A 14,920-nucleotide genomic window follows, 5' to 3' on the forward strand; every position below is an offset into this window, starting at 1 on the left:
TTGAGGACCCGAAGCCTCGGCCGGGACGTCCCGCCGAGGCGGGGTGACACTGCGGGGTGGGCCGGCCCAGCCCGATGGCGGAGCCCCGGCAGGTGCCCCCTGCGATGGCAGCTGGCGCTTAGGCTGCTCCGGAGGGAACCGGGTGCTGCCAGCCTGGCTCTCAGGCAGCAGTCTCCGCGCTTCGGCGTCCCCTCTGAAGGCGATGAGAGCCCCGCTGCCCAGCAGCCGCCCCGCCGGGCAAGGCGAGCCGAGGGCAGCGCGGACCCCGGGCAGGTGCGCGCCCCCGCCTCCTCAGGGCGAGGACAGGGCGCCATGGGCTCTGCGAGCGGCCCGGGCCACAAACGATCCTCGACGGCTAAGGAGGCTGGCGGGGCTGCGGAGCAGGGGAGCGCGGCGGCGGGCTGCCCGCGACCCGGGGGCTCCGTTAACCCGCCAGGCAGCGCGGGGCAACAGCTCCTACACGGCCGTGTCCCGCTCGGCCCGGCTCGGATTGACGCGCCCCGGCCGGCGAAGGCTGAGGGCAGCCCCGCGGGAGGTTTGCAATGCTGGACATCTCTCCCCGCTGCCGAAGGTTAACTCCCGTTGTGTCGGACCTCCCCGCCCGCCTTTCGGCGACAGCCAGCGCCCAGCGTAGGGCGAGTTCGGGGCGAAAACGAAATACGCAGGGTGGGGGCTTCCAGCACATCCTTCGGCCTCGCTCTGTTCCGAGGCCGCCTTCGGGCTTCCCGTGGCCGGGTATTCCCGTGGCGGCTGCCCCTCTGAGGGACGCGGTACCGCGGCCCGCCGAGGCGCCGTGCTGCCGGGACGGGCGGGCTGCAGCTGAGCTAGCGGGGCGGGGTGACGAGGCGTCGGCCGAAGGGCTGGCGGCTGTGGTGGCACACTCCTTCGAGGGGAGCACGGCCGCCTGCGGGACGGGAGCCCCGCCTGCCCGGGGCCGGGGGAGTCAGGGTGGCGGCTGGACGGCGTGACAGCCTCTCCGGGTGAGCGGCGCCGCCTGTGCCTGTAGAGCAAGGCAAGTGGCGGCCCTAGAACCTTGCCGCACCTGAGGCGAGAGTCTAAAGTAGCCCCTCAGGGAGCCGGGCGGCTTGGAGGGCCAGGGCTGAGGGGTAGATGGCTGCAGGTATAGAGATTGAGAGGGAGTGGGCTGAAGCAAACACGTCTGATGTGGACCGTCGGGGAAGAACCATGCATCCCCGTATAGGAACGGGGGGCGTTGATGCCCCACAGAAGCGAAGGGACAGCTCTCTGGCATTCTTCATCCCGGGTGTTACAGGGCGTCTGCCTTTTGATTTCGGTAGCTGGAAATATCTGTTTAAAATAACGAGGGAGCACACGGAGGATTTTTTTTTTCTCATGTCTGTCCCTCTGCTGCGATCCCTGTAGGTAACCGCGGTGTTGTAGCTCTTATGTGTGCGCGCCTGGTGATGAGAGGGAGGGAGGGAGCCTGGGAAGCGCTGGCTCCGCCAGTGGGCGTTTTCTGGCGGCCGGGACTGCTGCCGGCAGCGGCGCTGCAGTGATTTTATCTGCCTCTTTGCAGTCGCGCACGCACCTACGGGGCAATAATTGCCTTGCTCGAAGAAAATACAGATTGTTGCCGTTTACTTGCTTTGAATGCGAGGTGGGAGCGTGAGGAAAAGCGGACTTTAAAAGGGGATCGGAACCGCTTGGCGGTCAGTAGCGCCCTGTCCCCTCCGGCCTAAAGGGGGAACGGAAATGTGAGGAATTTGTGAGGGCGGGGAGCCGGGGTGCAGAGGAAATACTGCCCGGGGGTTGCTGGAGGAACGAAGGACGAAACCGTGGTTTCCCCTCGTTTGGCTCTGTCCTTTTTCGGCTTCCCCTTTCGCTTTACTCCGCTATCTCTCCTAGACGTCCTGCCTTAAACTACCGCGAAAGGGAGGGAAGAACGGAAGCATGTCCAACCCGGAGAAGCGGATCTTATCCCGCCCCTCGGCCCCCCTGGCTACGGCACCCGGGGAAAAGCCCGGCTCCGGCAGGCGGCCGCTCCACTCCCATGGCCAGAGCGGCGGAGGTGGAGGCAGCGGCGGGTCTCCTCCTCCTCCCCCCGCTCCTGGAGGCGGCTCGGCTGCCTGCAGCTCCCTCTCTCTCCACCTAACAACCAGCAGCAGCAGCAGGAGCCGTGCTGCAGGGACAACCTCCTCCGCCGCCTCCGCCAGCATCGTCCCCAGAGCGGCAGCGGCTCCTTTACTCGCTCCAATCCCCTCCTTTTCCTCCTCTTCTCCATCTTCTTTTTACTTCTTGCCGCCGCCTCCTCGTTTCCCCTCCTCGTCTTCCTTTAACCTCACAAGTCTCCAAGGGAGGGAAGGAGGAGGAGAGGCAGCGAGAGCGGCAGGAGGAGGAGGAAGAGATGTTGGTGGAGCAGCAGCAGCTCACTTGATCGCCCATCCAGGCAGCAGCGGCAGGAGGAGACTCTTCTGCTCTTCCTCCATCCAGGGCTTGCTGCTCCGTTCCGCAGCCGGCGGCCCCCGGCAGCACCACTCCCGGCTCCTCCTCTCCCGAGCCACCTCTCGTCCGTGGTCCTGCAATTCCCTGGGTGCTGCAGCAGTAGCAGCCCGCGGCGACGGGATCCGGGGAGGCGACGGCCCCGGCGGGAGCAGGACTCCTAGGCGGCAGCAGCAGCAGCCGAGAGGCGCCTTCTTCTCCTTCTCGTCTCCCCTGCTCCTAGGGCCAGACATGGAAGATGGATCTAATTCTGCAAGCTGCTTTAGGAGGTTTACGGACTGTTTCTTGAACACAAGTAGGTATCGAAGCGCCGTGCCCGGCGGCGGGTCACGCGTGTCTCGGGGGGAGGCGAAGGGCTGTGTTCGAGACTGGGTGCATGTCTTGAGGAAAGGGCATTTCTTTGTGAGTGGGGGGGAGGCGAAGACACAAAGGGGCCGTATACGTGTGGCGTGCGTGGACGCATGGAGGAGCGGCCGGGTGTGTATTGAGGATGCACGGACAAAGGGGATGCTCGAGTGCTCTTTGTGGGAGCTGGCTGTTCACGCCTCGGGAATTTCAGCACCATTTCGGGATCAGACAACTCTACATGTATGTGTGTCAGCCTTTTACTTGGTGCATGCTTAATTTACTCAGGAATTACATGCAGGGGAATGGAGACTTTACCCCCTACTTACTTGAAGTAGCAATAAGGAAGCGTTATGATATCGGCAGTTGACAGAAAAGCGGCGGCGGGGGACCGAAAAGGGTGAAATTTGTCCCTTCGCTTTACATCCCCTGCCAGATCTGCCACTACCAGCAAATTCCATGGCTTTGATCCGGCTTTGATACTTGGTGCCTCCTTCCTCTGGCCGTGGCTCATTGCAAGGCGGGCGAGAAGCCGGAGAGGAAACATGTGCTTCTCGCTGCGGGGGCTGGCGCTGTACCGGGCATGGTGACCGGCTGGCGGGGAGGGCGACGTGAAGGGGGCATTGAGGCGCTCCGTGAAGGGCGCTCCGCAGCCACCAGCCTCTTCCGCTGCCGGCGAAACCCTCCTCGGCTCCCACAGAGCCAAAACGCGGGGGAAGGGTGAGGGGCCCCGCTCGCCCTGTGTCGGGCGGCGGGAGCGGGGCGAGAGCAGCCGTTCGGCCTCTGGGTGCGGGCTCGGCGGGTGCTTTCTCCGCGCTGGACGGGAGAGTCCGGCGGCAGCGGGGGCCGCTGGCCGGCCCGAGCCGCTAAGGCGGGTTTCGAGAGGGGGAAGAGGGCTTCGCGCGGCAGAAACTCCCCGTTCATAGGGATGCCTCAAGGGTCCCTCTCGGGTGTCTCGCTGCGAGCCTGCCGCTGCCATCCCCCCTCCGATGCGGTTCACTGATGCATCGCGCCCCGCCGGGTGGGCGTCCCCGGGGCTGTTGCGTCCGCGGAGCGGCCGGGGCTTCAGGCCGAAACTTCCCGGGGTCGGGCTGCCCGTGCCCTCCCGCGAGCCCCGCAGCTCAGGCGCTCCGCCGGGAAATGTCATGGGGTTCATTTTGGTCGAGGGATTAATGAATTTCCAAGCAGAGCGTGTATCAAGGCTGAAATACATTTTTTTTTAATTGGAAACTTCTTTTTGCTTGTTTGATGTCGTGGTACGCGGGGTGATTTCAGTCAGATTTTATTAATTTTTTTTCTTGTTGTTATAAAAAATTCTTAAATGGTAGATTTATACCTTGAAGTTACCCTAAACTTACATTGTAATCTATTAGCATACTTTTATTACGTGGCTTTTTGGATTCAAGTGAATAGTATGCAGTTCATACATGTATGTATTTTGGGGAAAGTAAAAGCTATAGCAATGTCAGCTGAAACCTCATTATTTGTCTATTGCCTTACAACTGTTTTTAGCACAATAGCCTTCAACCGTGGTAGTACTTGCTCTGTTCCACGGTAGAGGTCAATAAAGATGACTATGTTTGCTGCACTGTTTTTTTTGAAACTTTAGCTATAGTCAGTTATGTTACAGAGCCACACACTTGTGTAGTTTTGAGTCCTGAAGGGAATCCTAAGCTCTTCCAGTTTTTATTTTATCTGTGTTTGAGAGGGATAGAGTGCTGTCATATGTGTGGTACGACTCTGATGTCTTAAAAGTGGTCTTTGGAGCAAGAAACCAAGCCAGGGAATGTGTGTTGTGTAGGGAAAGTCTCTCCTATGCTAGACCAATAAAAAGATGACACAGAAAACATCACTCTGTTCAAAACACCATTCTAAAAGAGTGGTGAATTCAACTCTAAGCTATTTTACGAACACTTGAGCACGAGAAACTTGTCGTCTTTGACTGATTGACCCCTGACTGAAGATTTTCCTGCGGGCAGGAAAGGAGCAGAATGGTTCTTTCCCTTGCGAATTTACTGACGTCTAAGAAGACATGCTGCCTCTTTCTGTGGAGACGCTTTTCTGTGCTCTGCACCCTGCTCTCATGAAACTTTCAAGAACCTAAATGTCTGGTATCTGTTCCTCTTTTGAATCTCATTGAAACTGACCAATGGACTTGGGAGGTGTTAGTGAGGTCAGAGGGACAGATATCCACGTGCATGCGTATATACATACGCTTACACTTCTCTCCCTTCCCGAGTGATTGCATAAGTCTGATTTCCTTAGGAAACCAAGCTGGAAAAAGGAGTGGAGGGAAGTCAAACAAGATACTGTTCAGTTCCAGTTTGCAGCTACTGTAAAAAGTACTTGTCCAACTGTTCGGAGTACTGTGCACAGTCCTGGTTACGGTGTAGCTGGAAGGCTGTTACTGTTTTGAAGAGGATGAGCTAATGTAGAATAAAGAAGATAATGCGCTGATCTCATAGCTTTTGTTTCCTGAATTGTATTTTAGATTCTAAATCATACATATATACCATTTGACTTTTAAAGACAAATCTAAATATTTTTACAGGGAAGTGAGAATTTCTGTAGGGAAGAGAATTGAGATGAGCTGTTTTGGAAGGGAGATTTAGAAGTTACTTAACAGAATCCTCAAGACTGGAAAACAATTGAATTACTGGAGTTGTATTCTTTCTCCTATGAGCTCTTTTAAATTGTATGCCCTCCAGTCAGGATTTTGTTAGAAGGTTCCTGATACTATTAAAATTTTAGGTTCTGCAGCAATAAATTCGTGCCTTGTCTAGCTGTTCTTGTTTTAATATTCCCAATAAAGAACTGGTCTGGACTGCAGAAGCTTATTTGAACATCATGTGGTGTGTAGTTTTTTTTCTTAGATATTTAAAATCTGTGACTTGGTGTATAACATAGTGTTTTCAGAAATTTTTAGTATCTAACATCCTGGATCAATTCTCTAGTGGAATTCTACCACGTCTAGGATACTGCAAGGTATTCCAGGTTTCTGTGAAATACCTTACCTTCAGGGGAGCATCCTATGTTCCTTCTACACTCAGCGTGTTTCAAGCTGCACATGTAGCATATTTCATCTGTCCTGTGAGTCTACTCACAGATATGGGTATTTTACATGGAGCCTTTCTGCTTGACAGAATATTGTCAATACATTAGTAATTTATACTTTCGTCTGGCTTTGTGTGTGTGTGTGATGCAGCAAGGTTATCCTGCACCTGTGTGACAGATGCTAAAACTTTCTGATTGAGTAGTCCTCTAAGATAAAGAGTAGATGCAGTAAGATCTGTAGTTGTGGAAGAAAATAGCAATTAAGGTTTAAATAAAGTCAAAAGTATTATTGTTACCTGTGCTAATGGGAAAATTAATCATGGTTTGACTCTTCTTTTTTTCCTGGTCTGTGTATTCATTACTTGTAATCAGGGTTTTGTAAGCCAAATGCTGATCTTTAGTAACGAATCCCATGTGTACAGGTGAACAGGATTTAATTTTGCAAATAACGATCCTTAAAACTTAGATGCTGATGTAGAAAATGGAATTGTCTGGTTTTTTGCCCCATGGATTCAGGCTCTGCGTTAACGGAAAGCAAATTTGACACTGAAGCGGTGTGTAGTTATGATGATATGAGATGTCCTTTTGTGGCTTCCATCAGGACTGGTGCTTCATAATACCACATTTTGCATGCAAGTATAGGAACACCTCATAACCTGGTCTGAAGTGCTGTCATTCTGTTTAGTTGGATACTGGGAACAACACAGAGGGCAGACAGAAAGGAATGGCATGAAAAGGGAATGGAAGCCATGCAGGTGTAAGCAGTTAACAGTGAAGGAGGTTGTTTTTTTTTGTCAGGGTTGGTATTTTTACAGATGGTCACCTGTAAAGTACGCAAGTTTACATTTGAAATAACTAATCCTTAGTCCCTTTGACTACTCATCTCCCCTGCCCATGTTTGCCTGATGGTTTGGAGGTACCTAATGCTCACAGGCCTTGAGAAAGGAGGCAGCCACTACCTTGTTAACTCAGTTAGCTTGCTTCTCCTGTGAGATGGAAAGTGTGGGTATGCACAGTGGGATAGTGTAGGTGAGTTGGGAGCTTTTTGTCACTTTGGCAAGGAGAATGGCAGCCTGTTTAACATTCCACAAGAATGGTGGCTCCAATCACCCTATTCATGTCCTCCTTCCTTTTGCTCATGTTTAAGTCATACTCATCAGTTGGATATGATGAGAACCTGAAAACGTAAGGATTAGTTTTGGTTTCAGTGTATATGTGACTTAGTGACTTGATTCTGAAATAGTCTTATAAACGCTCCTTTCCACTAATGATCTAGGGCATATACTTGGCTTACTTGCTTTTAAATCTTCTGTTGTACAGATCAGTACAACAGTCCCTTTTGTTCAGTTTTAAGATTTTTTGCTCTGTTCAAATCCAAATAGATTACACTTAACGTTCAAATAATGAACTGAGTTTAAGATTTGGCAAATAAGAATGAGAGTCTCTGTGTGTGTATTGTAATTTGGAAGTGGCTCATGCAGCTTGTTGATCAATGTTAACTTTGTCTGTGATTAAAATTGTATTTCAGTTTTGTGGGGCTAATATTAGCTAATTTTTTAAATGTTACTAAACATTTTTTTTTTTTAGTTCCAAGTCATCATGTTTAATAATTTAAAGCTCAATTTTTTTACAATATTATAGTTTTTGCACTTTTGGCACTATTATATATGTAATATATCTTGTATATATTGTAATATTCTAAAAGAAAGCTGTGATCACAAGTTTAAAAAGATAAAAAAAGAAAAGGGCTAGTTGGGTTTTTGTTTTGTTTTTATACTCCCTCTGCTGGCTGTTTCAATTACAAGTACCTATACTCTAACTTTTTACTATATCTGTTCTTCCTTTACTGTTTTATCAAATGAGCAGTAATGTGTATTGATTTCAACCTGTATTTAAAATACAACAGAAGTCTGTAATTGTTAAATGAAGAAATGCAGTTTGCCAGAATGAAAAATTTGCCATCTGTTTTATGAAGCAATGTTTTCATTTTTGTTATACCTTGTATAGCTTTGAACTCTAAAAATAATCGAATCTTTAGTGCGTGGGCCACATCTTCACCAGTAAATATCACAGAAATAACAATTCTTATATTGTTCCAAAAGATGTAGTTACATATTCCAATCATTGTAACAAATGTACTGCCTAACTTTGAAGAACAGCTGTGGCTAAACCTAAATAATTATGCAGTGTTTTGTTATGTTAACCCCCACCCCCCACAAAACTGTCATTCATGAGCTTGACTTACATTTCCATAATTATCGACAAAGCTACACTCAGTATTCTGCAAATGTAATGGATAATTTCTTAAGATACTGCTTTTAGTATTATAGTAGATAATAGTGTTCATCCAAAATATTTATAGGACTAAAAAATTCTTAGGGATTTCAGAGACAGCATAGAAGGACTGCTGTATATATTATTGATGTGAATCCATTGCATTCCCCATGGGTGTCAGTTTTTGTTAAAATAGTTCAATATTTCTGCTAAAGATCCGGACTTTGCTATGTAATGTGTCCTCACTTGTGCTGGCACTTGACTTCCCGCTGTCGTAGTTTGAAGAGTGCCACCTACTGATTGACACCTCTTTGCAGTACTTTGTTCCCTTACTATCTGAAGGTTCTCACAGTTCAGAACACAGGTAACAGACTCCAAACTGTAGCTTTTTATTAACAAATGAACATTCCCAAATGCTCATGATATGTTTGTTTTTGCAGTGAAGGACAATCTAGTTAACATGTTCTAAATTTTGATGATAAATGATGAGTGTTACTACACACTGAGAATGCTTTATTTCAACATAGAAGCATGCTAATTTTGTTTTTAAGGGAAAAAAATTCCCAAAACTTGGCAGGAGTATGAATTAATTCAAAAAAGTATATATTTTACAAATTTACAAGGAACTCCATTATACTGGAGTTATTTTTTATTTTCCAGCTCCTAAGCACCTTATGACATTACCAAGAAAAAAATAGTGTTTCCAAATTTCATATTAGTTTGAAAAGTACATTGATACCAAATTTTAGTTTGGGTGAGTGAGATTTTTAACAATAAAATGTCACATCTGTAAGAGATGCCAAATCTTACAGCTCAATAGGGCTAGAACTGGGGTCTCTTTTACTTGAAAGCTTTCCAAAGTAGTTCTGGCTCAAGAATACCAGAAGAGAAGGCTGTTGGATGCTACTTTCTGCCTTTGGAGAACTCATTCTCATTTTACTGGTTTCCAATTATCCCAAAAAACTTCAACATAGAATCTAACCTTCTTTGAAGTGGGGACCCAAAGAAGAGATTGCCAGGAGCTGAGATTAGTTAATCCACCTTCCATCTGGAAACTGTGAAGATTTAATGCTTTTATTAGCACTCATTGATCTGATTCCTTGTTTCTGCCTTATTAACAAACTCCTGTGCAGCTGAGCTATATTTCTCATAAGAAAGTTTATTCAGCTGCTAATAATTCCAACATTCTTACTTCCTCTTACCCTTCCACATGCATCAAAAAGAAATTGCTTAATGTCAAGCCACAAATGGTTTCTAAAGGAAAGCAAACTTTTGCATCAGAAGTTCTAACAACTTTGTACAGAAGCATCACATCTCTAATCCTTCTAATTAATATGTATCCAAAATAGGAGTTATTTCCAGCTGCTGGCAAGCATTTCCCACACTCACCTTAATAATACTGTTTACTTTGCTTCACCCTGTGGGGAAATTTGCTAACTGGCAGCAAAGATGCCACTTGCTTTGTCCTAAATATTTTAGTAGCATTTCTGCAGTATTGGAGTGTTCTGCTGGTTTGGAGAATAAGATGCTTAGCCTGAGTTATGGTGGCTAAGTGTGCATCCTGTTTATTCTTTTGTAGTTTTCTTCACTCTCTAATTTTTATTTGCTCACTTTAGTTCTTCCATAGTGTCTTATTTTACTCACTTCCAAACTGGGTAAAGCTGCTACTCTCTCTTCTAGTGGTCTTTGACTTATTCTGAAAACAAAACAAAACAAACAAACAAAACAAAACCAACCAACCAAACAAAAAAACAACAACAAAAAAGGTGTGTGCCTTTAGTATTTCAGAAATTATTTTTTTCCCTGACACATAGCAGTTAAGTTTCTGATAACTCATTCTTTTACTTACACTCATTCTTTTTATGTTTATACTTTGATTTTCTTTCATACATACACAGATACCTTGGCAACTTCTCCAGAATGAATTCTTTCTTGTAACATAGCTCTGTCGGCTGTGCTTTCTTTGCACAGTGTTCTCTTTCAGTTGTATATCTGTGTTTTTGGCTTAATATTATTTCCTCTTTGTCCACCCATCAGCTTATTTTAGCTGATGTTTCCTCCTTAATTGCTGAATTGTGTTGATTTTGTTCCTTCCTGCAGTGGGCCCGTGTCTTACCCTCTAATTTTTACAATGTTATTTTCCCCAACTGCCTTGGTTGTGTGAAGGCGCTAGGCTGCTGTTACTCTTCTTCTGGTGTAGTTTACTTCAGTTGTGTTGTCTGATTTTTCTTTTTTTCCTGTAAGACTAAATTTTACATGGGGCAGTTTGGAAACTCTTGCGGGATTCTGTATTTGCAGTGACTCATTGTATTTCCTAATCTGCCACTGTCTGCCCAGCCCTAAGTGTGATGTCAGTAGATTATTTTTTTACTCCTTTTTTTTTTTTTTTTTTTTTTAAGCAAACCTAGGACTGATGAAAGTTACTGTTTGATGTAACAGGAAACTGAACTAATCTGTTCTCAAAACAGACACTGCCTTAGCCACTAAGCTCAGGTTTCATCATGCCAGGCTCCTGTGTCTCGTGCTTGTGAGTAAATCACTTTTGTTTGTTTGTGTCTCACTATTCCTGTTACCTCAGACTTCAGTTTTCACCGGTAAAGACTCCCAAGACATCTACCCTCGAGAAGTTGCTTTTCATGAGTCTTGCATCTTAAATGTTGTTCTGTGGCCTTCAGTTCATGATTATGAATGCAAGAGGGTCTAGAGATTAGAGGTATCTTTTTGAGAAGTACTCTGAAGTGGTCGAAGCATTTGGGTGACCTGCAGTCTCCAATGTTTATAAAATAGTGCATTCCCTTTATAACTTCTGTCTGGGCTCTTGTGGTAGTAGAGAAAACAGGATCATCTGGCATGTTGTGCGAACTTTCTAAGGCTGTTTGTGGGTAGGAATGTGCTTGTAGATTGCCTGTTCCTTTCAAACCTTTTTTGGACTTTTGTTGTAGCTATATGCAGTGCTTATACTTTTGAACTAAATGCAGAGAGGGTGTGGACTTGAGCTCTAGCCCTGTCCATTCTGCTTAACTTTTAGTGTGTTTCTTGGTCCAATTTAGACTGATGTCTGACTGCCTGTATGTGTTTGTGGGAGAAAGCCAAGGAGAGCTGGTACTTTTCTGATATTGTATAAGGAGAAGAGCTTAGGTTTGTGGACTCAGGCTGTGTTACACCCCTTTACTTTGTGTCTAGAGAATGGGCTCTGGGCTGTTCTATTTACTTGTATAGAGACATAGAGACCAGCAGAGGAATATTTATACTGTTTGTGGCACTAGGGCAGACCTTGTTTCTGCAGACCAAGTTCTCCTAGTGAATGAACCACAGATTCTACAAAGTCCTGAATGAAAGATGTGTCTGGTGAATAAGTGGGACGTTTCTGGAGGACACTGCTTGTTGCCTGACTGTGCAATTATTTAGCTTGTCTGTATTTGTTTCATCAACATGCTGCTTTGGAAGGTTTCTTAAAAGTTGTGACTAAACATTGTAAATGAATGTCCACAGGAGAATGAGAAGACACAAAGTTGGTCAGTTGATAAGGATGTGGGTGGTGATATCATGTATCTTATGTTAATGAAAAATGATGTAGGCTTATCCATCCTGGGGTGCATTAGAAAGGGTGTGGTTAGTCGGTCAAGAGAGGTTCTCCTCCCCCTCTATTCTACATTGGTGAGGCCGCATCTGGAGTATTGTGTCCAGTTCTGGGCCCCTCAGTTCAAGAAGGACAGGCAACTGCTGGAAAGAGTCCAGCGCAGAGCTACTAAGATGATTAAGGGAGTGGAACATCTCCCTTATGAGGAAAGGTTGAGGGAGCTGGGTCTCTTTAGCTTGGAGAAGAGGAGGCTGAGGGGTGACCTCATCAATGTTTACAAATATGTAAGGGGTGAGTGTCAGGGAGATGGAGTTAGGCTCTTCTCAGTGATGACCAGTGATAGGACAAGGGGTAATGGGTGTAAATTGGAGCATAGGAGGTTCAAGGTGAATATCCGAAAACATTTTTTTACTGTAAGAGTGACAGAGCACTGGAACAGGCTGCCCAGGGAGGTTGTGGAGTCTCCTTCACTGGAGACATTCAAAACCCACCTGGATGCATTCCTATGTGATGTACTCTAGGTGACCCTGCTCTGGCAGGGGGGGTTGGACTAGATGATCTTTCGAGGTCCCTTCCAACCCCTAGGATTCTATGATTCTATGATCTATGACAGTAGTATTGAAGGGGTAGAAATCAGAAATAGAAAAAGGAGAAGGCTGGAATGGTAAGATAAGTTTAACATTTTTATTGCTCAAAGGAATGAAATTACAGCTGAAGAAAATATTCATCCTTATAGAGAAATCTATTTATAAACTCTGAAAGGTTTCTTTTGGGGCAGATGAAAGACTTGATATGTAAATATCTCTCAGCAAATCATCAAATTTTGAAGAAATCTTTTCAATGAAGTGTAAGATTACAGGTTGTTTAAATGTGAGGGATGTTTTTCTTTTTAATGTCACAAATGCTTTCTTTCTGCATAATTTGTTTCCTCTTTTTAGTAACAACATAAACTGTGCCTAATGAATCTTACGTACTTTATGAATGTACTTGCAGGTCACCTTTTAATTTATTTTTTCACTTGTAGCTCAATATTATCTTCACTGGTTGGCTCGCTGCTCTCCTCTCCTCTTTTCTTTTTTTTTAAGTTTTATTTGGGATTTAATAATTTATCTAACTTGTTCCTCTTTTTTTCTAACCGTTTACTAAAGCAAAAGTATGCCTACTTGTAGGGTACGTGCCTCTTCTCTGTCTCTCTTAATGTCTTGGATGGCTCTAACTGTGGCTGTTGTGAGTATAGCTAACACCACTGGGGCTGGTTACTTTGCTGATGGTGACCTCTTACTTGTCCATGACAAGCTCTGATTCTTGGGTACAAGATGATGTTGAGGTTATTACCTTCTGATTTGGCCGCAAGGCTAACTTTAGTTTGTTTTCGTTCCTTGAGCTGTGTGTACCTTTTAAAAGAAATATGTTGAACTACTCTTTTAGCACTTTGCAACATCTTGTTTTAACAACTTGTGTTTGAATCAAAGCAACTAGCCCTTCTGCTGTGCCAAGAAATAGTTTTTCCCTAACAGCTTACAAAAGGAGGTTTTTGTTTTTCTTGTTTGACAACAATTCTTTTGGTGTTTATGGACCTCAAGGGAGGAATGGTAAGGAAGTTCAAATCTGCTATATTTATCGAAATTGAAAAGAGAACATGAGAACAGTTACACAGTTACATTGGAATATTGAAACCCTTTTGCTAAAACATAAGTTGGTAAGTGGAAAGGGACTCAAGCTTTGTTTAAATATAGAAATGTCCTGTACTTAGTTCAGTTTTGAGCTTTAAAGTGAGTTGTCAAACTGGTTTGAAAGTCTGCATAGAGACTTTTATATTGATTTAAACTAATATTATTTTGGTAGGTTTTCGACCTTTCAGAGATGAGGTCTGGCAGGTCTGCTAGTAGCCCCTGATGTATCTAACCTATGCTTCTCTGCTTGAAGTCACTACTGATTTAGTAGAGGTAGTAGAAGAAAGGCTAAAGCACATCCTCTGGTTTCCTAAACAGTGATACATGCAGAGGTTACTTTCTGCTAAGATATTGAACTGTAGGCTGTTGTGACTGATGAACAAAATGAAAAAGTGGCATTGGGTCCTCCTTTGGAAGCAGGTTGCAACAGGCTGTTAGGAACAATGAGGGCATAAACTACTACACTTTCTTCCTTCCCCTTGCTGTCTGTTAATTCTGAAACGTTTGACCCAAAGCAAAGTTTTCCAGGGAGCTGAGAAACTCTGGTAGGTCGATGTTGACTCTTTCTGGTATAGGGTAAGTTTTCTGTTGGTTAATTTCCTGAAATCATACAGTGACTGTAAAGTAATGTATCTTCAGTGTAAATGATTATTAGTGATAACTTCCTAGGTTGCTATTCAGCATGCACAGTGCCATTTACATGGAGAAGCATGGATAACAGTGACTTCTTGTCTTCTACTGCTGGAGGTTAAATGTGGTCCTTTACATATAAATGTCTGTTATATTGTTTGGCTGTCAAAATCTGCATGTGAAGGTTTAGCCCTTCAGTTTTATCAACCGATCAGCTGAAAAAAAAAAGATCAGTTAACCTTTTGAATTCAAGCTTGGGATTTATTTATTTTTTAGTAGTTTATTTCTATCCCAAACTCATTTAGTAAGAATGCAGTCTGGAAAAAAAGAATTAGCTATGTATTTGTTATCTTGATAAAACACTGTAATACAAATACTGTCATCTTACTGCCATAATGCTTTCTTTTTTTTGGAGCAATGCATAATTTGGGTACCACCCAAAGTGCTGCTCTCCTATTTTATACGTCCTGATATATTCAGCTACTTTTGCTTGCATGTTTTTACTGCTGAAGCACTGAGAATCTGCTCAACTTTGCACCTGTGGCAGAACAGTTCAAATTAAGACAAAGATAAATAACCTCTAAAATCCAAGCAATTCAGTCACCATTAGATCTGAAGTCTGGATGTTCCTGCAGCTTTTTCGTTTCACTTCCTCCACCCATTTCTTTCGGCCGCTTGTTAATGTCTCTCTGGTCTTTCTAGCTGCTGGTTTGCATGAACTCATCTGATACATGGGTTGTTTTGTCAAATTTGATGGCAGTTAGTCATAAGATCAAAATGTATTTCTAAAGGCAAATTTGATAGTTGCAAAGCCAGTAAGACAATTGCATGTCTTGGTTTTTTTTGAACTGCTAAAGATGTGTTGGATTTTTGTTGTTGCATCTTTATTAGTTCTCTCAGTTGC

At 44.9% G+C, this 14,920-nt stretch overlaps 1 protein-coding gene across 2 annotated transcripts in view; it reads left to right on the forward strand.

The window, feature by feature from the left end:
- PDE10A (phosphodiesterase 10A) overlaps positions 1 to 14,920 on the forward strand; it is a 361,168-nt gene that overhangs the window by 179,543 nt on the left and 166,705 nt on the right. Inside the window, exon 1 of one of the 2 annotated variants that reach the window (XM_051614748.1) lies at positions 1,912 to 2,755. The exons of the other annotated variant lie outside the window; for it this stretch is intronic. Coding sequence (XP_051470708.1) covers positions 1,912 to 2,755 — 844 coding nt within the window. Of the gene's footprint in view, positions 1 to 1,911; positions 2,756 to 14,920 lie in introns of those variants that run through there. 2 annotated transcript variants of the gene reach the window in all.

This window comes from Apus apus, chromosome 3 (genome assembly GCF_020740795.1).
Source record: "Apus apus isolate bApuApu2 chromosome 3, bApuApu2.pri.cur, whole genome shotgun sequence".
Classification (NCBI taxonomy): Eukaryota; Metazoa; Chordata; class Aves; order Apodiformes; family Apodidae; genus Apus; species Apus apus.